The sequence below is a fragment of the Sander vitreus genome, chromosome 14 (assembly GCF_031162955.1).
Source record: "Sander vitreus isolate 19-12246 chromosome 14, sanVit1, whole genome shotgun sequence".
Lineage (NCBI taxonomy): Eukaryota > Metazoa > Chordata > Actinopteri > Perciformes > Percidae > Sander > Sander vitreus.
Window position 1 is genome coordinate 18,651,801 of NC_135868.1, and position 7,023 is coordinate 18,658,823.

General features: G+C 40.9%; 1 protein-coding gene across 1 annotated transcript in view; it reads left to right on the forward strand.

Moving 5' to 3' along the window:
- The window catches only part of satb1a (SATB homeobox 1a), a 13,282-nt gene extending 6,599 nt beyond the window's left edge, over positions 1 to 6,683 (forward strand). Inside the window, exons 8-11 of the mRNA XM_078268053.1 lie at positions 319 to 516; positions 1,957 to 2,112; positions 4,004 to 4,207; positions 4,557 to 6,683. Of these exons, the coding sequence (XP_078124179.1) occupies positions 319 to 516; positions 1,957 to 2,112; positions 4,004 to 4,207; positions 4,557 to 5,453 (1,455 nt within the window). The 3' untranslated portion in view covers positions 5,454 to 6,683. The remainder of the gene's footprint in view (positions 1 to 318; positions 517 to 1,956; positions 2,113 to 4,003; positions 4,208 to 4,556) is intronic.
- The last annotated feature ends 340 nt before the right edge of the window (positions 6,684 to 7,023 follow it).

Genomic DNA, 7,023 nt, shown 5'->3' on the forward strand with positions numbered 1-7,023 from the left:
TTGCAAAATTCTTTCAGGCATATGAGACACTTCATATTTGCTATTTTTAAGTAAAAATGATGGGGAAGTCCATATTTCCCAGAAAGTCGAAATATTCCTTTTAAGATTTTCTATTTGAATGCACAGCAACGAAATAAACTATAGCCTTAAGATAATTTTGTTGATAACTTTGTCAATATTTTCACACCAGCAATCATTTTCTTTGAATACTACATGAATTTGACATTGCATGCATGTATCACTGTGTATTGTTTTCTTATACTAATTAATGAGTATTGACTGTGTGTGTGTGTGTGTGTGTACTTGGGCCTTTATCAGGGCCTGCTGTCAGAGATTCTGCGGAAGGAGGAGGACCCTAAACACGCCTCCCAGTCTCTGCTGGTCAACCTGCGGGCCATGTATGGCTTCCTGCAGCTGCCCGAGGCTGAGAGGGAGCGTATCTACCTGGAGGAGAAAGACAGAAGCCTGACTGGCTTCACCCCAAGCTGCAATAACACGCCACCAAGATCCACACAGGTCAGCCAGTAGAGAGCTGAAGTAAAAAATCAGTGTCTCAAAGCTTCTGTGAAATGTTTTTTAAGGTGTTTCTCCTCAAGAAAGAGCACTCAATATTGAAGTGGGAGTTCTGTTAGTTAGCTGAGCATACATAAGCAAAAGTAAAATGTAACAGATTTAAAATATGCTATCCTATAAAAGAGAACACAGATCCATCTACGTTAACATTTGTGGTTTTGAGCGACTTGTTTCAACAACTAACAATAGATTGCTGAGACATTTGGTATTGAGGCTGCCCTCAGGAGGAAATGTAATACAATTGGTCAAAATCAATGTCATTATAATGGCAGAATATGAATTTTTCAAATGCCTGTAAGACTAATGACATTCCCATCAGCCTCAGCTGTACTTTGTGTTCAGGAGTGATTAGCAAATGTTTATACAGTATGTTACACTAAACTAAGGGGGTGAACATTGTAAACATTACACCTGCTGCACATTACACCTCTATTACACCTCCAACACATCTGCAGGTGAGGATTGTCATTGTGAGCGTGTTAGCATACCAGTACTAACATTGAGCTCAAAGCAACACTGTGCCTAAGTACAGCCTCACAGTGCAGCTAGCATGGCTGTTGACTCTGTCTTGTTGTTTTAACATTTCACACAGAACAGCATTTTTATATTAGCAAATCAAATTATTGGAAAGCATTGCAAGTGAATGAAATGGCTAACTGATGCTTGAAAACAATTAATATATGGATTTTTCTCTTTAAAATTGTACTTAATTTTTCCAAAACTTCAGTGCAGGAAAGATTATATGAACTATGTCAATGCAGTAGACTGACCCTACCAGCTTCTTCTCTACCCTTGATTTTAATGAGTCCTCCCTCATTACTTCTTTCATTCATATCTGCTGTGTTTTGTTTTTTTGACATTGTATGCCTTTATTTGATAGGACAGCTTAGACATGAAAGGGGAAAATAAGGGGGAATGACATGCACCAAAGGACCGCAGGTCGGATTGAACCTGTGGCAGCTCTGCTGTTTTTTTACCCTCATTTTCTGGTATTTCCAATCTGGTATGGGCAGCTCTCTGTGCACTAAACTGCTGACTCCCTCTGTTGGCCTGGAGAGGGTGCAGACTGCCACATGTTTCCGCTAATATACAGTTGCCAGCTGCTTTTCCTGTCAGGGAGGAGCTTCACTTGCAACTGCAATGGTTCATGCTGTCCCCCCCAGATCGCACTACCCTTTGTGGCACCTGGCTGTATAAAGGACAGGATGCCTCACCGGCTTCCCATTTTCAAATACTTTAAAGTGTTTTAGACGAAGCGCCTGGCCAAGCCGAAATTGTCTTTGCTCTGTATTGGATTCATTTCACTTTGCTGCAAATTCCCCTTACTTAGATGCTTACTGTGGCTCGCTTGTCTTTCTTGTCCTCTTTTATGTCTCTTTTTAGGCGAGACTGTCCCCAGTTACAGGGGACAGAGGCTTGAGGACAGACAGTTGTGTTCTCAGTGTCAGTGCTTCTATCTACGAGGACATTCAGCATGAGATGAAGAGAGCCAAGGTGTCTCAGGCTCTGTTTGCAAAGGTGGCCGCCTCCAAGAGTCAGGTACTTACTTTGAGTGAATCTGATAAAGATGTCCAATCCTTCCACATATTGCAACCAATTGTCTCTATTGCTTGATTGTTCAAATGTAGCTTACATGATGAATCAATCTCCTCAGTTAAGGCAGGGATAGCCAGTGTGTGTGGAGGAAACCCAGACAATCAACCCAGCAGCAGCTGTACTCTGCAGAGGACTATCATCGTGCATCAGGCTGCTATTGTGTCCTAAATTATCGCTTTAATTGTCGCCCTACAAAAACACACTATACACCACTTATTTGTGCACAAAGACATACTGTATGAGCACATGCATGCGCATGCAATCCCACAAACACACACAGGCACACAAATGCACTAATATATACACACAGGCATGATTCGAGTGGTTATTGTTCTCATTTTTATGGCAGCCCCATAAGCTTGTTATTGCCTTTTGTTCTGAGGATAATTTCCCTTCATGGAATGGAGGGATTTCAGCTGTCTCATTTTCTCTTCCTCTTGTGTATGTCTCCAATTTTCACTTTTCTTTGCTGTTTCTTTCTTCCTCCCTTCTCTACTCATCATAAAGATGTTTGGAGGTCATTCATCGGTCATGCCAGTACAGACAGGTGGTCCAAAACCCCTGAGGTTCTTTTTCTATCTGTTATCGCTGGCCTCCCTTTTTACTTTACTTTCTCTGTGTTCTCTTTACTGCTCTCTCTTTATCCCTCTCTTTCTCCCGCTCCCTCTCTCTCTCTGTATTACTGGGCTGTTTGGCAGGCAAAACCATGCTGGATCTCTCTGTTCTATCTGCACTGTGCATCTGGATGGCATTGTGTGCTAGACTTGGGATAAAGCCAGCTGTGTGTGTGTGTGTGTGTGTGTGTGTGTGTGTGTGTGTGTGTGTGTGTGTGTGTGTGTGTGTGTGTGTGTGTGTGTGTGTGTGTGTATATACACGCTTGCGTGCTGGTGTGTTTGTGTGAATCTGTGTGTGTGTGTGTGTGTGTGTGTGTGTGTGTGTGTGTGTGTGTGTGTGTGTGTGTGTGTGTGTGTGTGTGTATCAGCCTGTTTGCAAATGTAATCATGCTCCAGTTCATGAATCTGAAACTAGCTTGGCTTTACGTTCCTCAATCTGCCACTCATAAGTTTCTTCCCTCGTGATGCAGAAAGAAATTCTAGCTAATAAGAAAATCTCTCCATCATCTTTTGGCTTTGCTTTACGACATGAACCCATTTTAAATAAATGTGAAAAGAAAATTATTGTGACTGTATAGTTTATAGACCAAGGGAAGGCTGTTTGTTTCTGAATTCAGACCTCAATGTTGCCGTTATTACCACTTATATCTTTTTAAATTATAACTAGTCACAGAATGAATAGGAGAGTGGGTGTGTGGTGGTGACATCAAAACGTATACAAATTTACATGATGTTGCCATGGCAATGTTGATGTATCAATGCTATATTAGCCTTACACCAGAGATCCCCACTATAGAATAGATCAAAGTATTAGATTTTAAAGAAAAATGCTGCATAAATATGCTTAATGAGTTACAAACTGGCTTTGTGGAAATTATCGTCCCCTAATATTTCCTTTTTTTCCTACTTAGTGTCAAATAAATTTATAAATGCACTTTGGTTATGCATTCAGTGCTTACATGTATGTTGAATGGTGATGTTAGCTTAGCCTAAGAAGTAAATGTCTTTGCAATAAAGTAGCAGCTCCATTTGAAGGCAGGTAGTCTGCAATCATAAACCTTTCCAGAAATGGACATGGTCTATCTATGGATACCTGATACATCCTTGTATCTGCTTCTAACTACATTTTAGTTTTATAAACCACTTATTAAATGTTTGTATACTGCTTATAAATGCTTAATAGGGGGACTTACAGTAAAGTGTTACCGTTCCTCCTGTAGGGCTGGCTGTGTGAGCTGCTACGTTGGAAGGAGGATCCCAACCCAGAGAACCGAACCCTGTGGGAGAATCTGTGCATGATCCGCCGGTTCCTCAGCCTGTCCCAGACTGAACGAGACACAATCTATGAACAGGAGAGCAGCAACACAATGGCACAGCAGCACTGCACTGACAGGCTTAAGCTGCTCAGCAATGACAATACACTGGTGAGACTGCAAAAACAAGATAAACAGCATAATTACACACAGACTGCTGTTCTAAACACCGTCTCTGGTAGATATTGCTTGTCAGCTATAGAAACAGCAGTTTGGAATACATTGGAGAGAAAAGTATAGTATAGCAAAGTATAGCAGATAAATAACTGTTTTTAAGAGGGGAGCCTGTCCTTCTTCTGTCTAGGCTAAATTCATTTAACATCATCTACCATTAAAGATAAACACACTAATATCCACTTTAACACAATCAAAATTAGTTGGTGTTGAAACTATAAAATACAAAAGACCAAATGCGGCTTTTTACTCTAATTACTTCTAATTTCTCTTTTTCACTTGTCAGTACCAACGCAACTCTCCGCTGCCACAGCAACACCATCTTCAACCTCACCAACCCCTGCAGCCAGAGACAGGACCTCACCTGTCTCCACGGCAACCGTGTGCCGCATCACCAGCTGAGTCTGAGGCTGGGAGCAACTGGGGGCACATGAGAGTATGTCTACAGAGCAGGGGCAGTAGTAATGGGGAGAGAGGGGATAGTAAGGACTGGGTTGAGGGGGGACAGGGAGAGAGGAGCAGTTTGGGAGGGGACTGGGTTGGTACTGGTAGAGTGAGGGACAAAGATACAGAAAGAAAGGAGCAGGTGAGGGATGAACATGTGGGAGAGGAAGGGATTAATGAGATCATTGGAGACAGCAAAGAGGAGAAGGAGAAGCTCACTATGAAGTGGCCCGGCATGAAGGATGAGGACCGAGGCAGGGCTGGGGTTTGTTCAAAGGCAGATAATCAGGTCCAAGGTATAGATGAGGTCCAATGTGAGGGGTTAAGAGTGTCCCACGAAGCACTGGGAATCCTGCAGAGCTTCATTCAGGACGTCGGCCTCGACCCTGACGAGGAGGCCGTCCACACCCTGTCGGCTCAGCTGGGCCTGCCCAAACACACCATCCGAGGATTCTTCAACAGTCAGGACCACGACCGGCATCAACACGACAGCCGGAGCCCAAAACCGAGTCGAGACAGCCAGCATGGCTTCACAGACCCAAACATCTCCCAGATAGACATAACTGCAGAGGAACAGGAGGAGGAAGACGGTGGAAGGACTGAAACGGAACAAAAGGAGGTGGCGGAGGAGAAGCAGACAGGGAGAAATGAAGCAAGCAAGATTACTGTTTTGAAAGAATCTGATGTTGGCACTCAAACCATTACAGCTATGAAGGAGGAGCAGGAGAGCTACATCTAACCCAAATCCATGCAGTGACATACACGTTTTGACTCACAGTGTTTTATGTGTGTGTCTTTAAAGCCTGTCGAAAGACTAAAAGCTGAGTTATTGTATATGTTTATACCAAGGATGCTGGTGGTCATATACAGACAGTACAGTGCTGTCCTGATTTGAGCATCTCTGCTGCACTTGAGACAGAAAATAACTGACTATATGTGCAGATACAGTTTGAACACATTGTTTCTGTGTAGATATATGTGTATGGATGAATGGGATCCAATACAAAGAGCCTCAGATTACACACTGTTAAAAAAAGAGAAATTTTAGTTGGTTGACTGATCTAAAGTTTAAGAAATGTTAATGCCAGAAATGCCTTGTAGAATGTGGCACTGCCAATCATTTTTTTTTAATAATCTATATCTCCATTGTTTTTGTTTTTCTATGTTTTTTTAATAGTGCTTTCTGTTTTGGATCAGATTTTGTAAGTAATTTTAAAAAACTGTTCCTTTCAGGAATCTCAGTGTTATATCTTTCTTGTTCAAGTCTGCTGTCACATTATATGTAATACCAAGTTTCCTGACTCTGTTTTAAAAGAAATTATAGTTGAATTTGTAAATGATATATAGCTTTAGGAATGAACCCTTTCATAAATGACAGGGCACAGTGTGCATTTTTTTTTACTGCAGTGTGTAATAAATCAATAGATGAAACAATGAATTAGTTACCAAACTGATCAATATATGGACATGTAAAATCTCTACTGCAAATGAGTCCATGTTTGTTCCTATTTCTCACCATTAATCATAAAGTTTTGTTGAGATCTAATTTGCTCCTGAACACATCATAATTTACATACAGTGTTTCTATTGATGCATGAATCTATACATCTCTCTCCCCAAAATAGCTATGTTATTTTGGGGAGTGTTATGTTTACACATCATGTGGTTGTCGTATTGTACTGATTTACATACTATAGCAGAGACATGAAGCATGCTGGAGAGCACAATGTTTAATGTTTCTTCATGAAAGAAAGATTGTGGACCGGAAATATGAGACTGAAGCCGTGCAGTGTGTACATAAAATGTTGAAATTAAATGATAGCACTTTCATTTGTAAAAACAAAACAAAAAAAACTTCAAAATCTTATTCATAATTGTACTGTATGTTCATTACTTCAGTCTGTTGTGAGCATCTGATCTTACAGTTGAAAAAACTGAGTGAGATTAATAAAAAGGTATGTACTGTGAGAGTCCAGAAGCATGACCAATAACTTTTTATTTAAAATAATTCCATTTCATTGTATATATTAACATTCAAATAGAAAGTGGAAACCTTCCTCACTCATACAAACAGTGACATATGATGTTTCTTACCAGGAAATTGAGGTTTGTGATAGAATCCGCAGGAACACACTGAAGCTGAGATAGCTGGGAGGGCATTATGTTGTTTTTGTTTTCTGACTTATAAAAAGATGGGTTGTTTTCCTCCTAAGTAGCAAAATATCAGCAGATGGCATTTGCACTTGACAATAATCACTTGGGATGTGTTAGTGATGTATAGAATTGGATTTGGGGACAGTCTATATGAG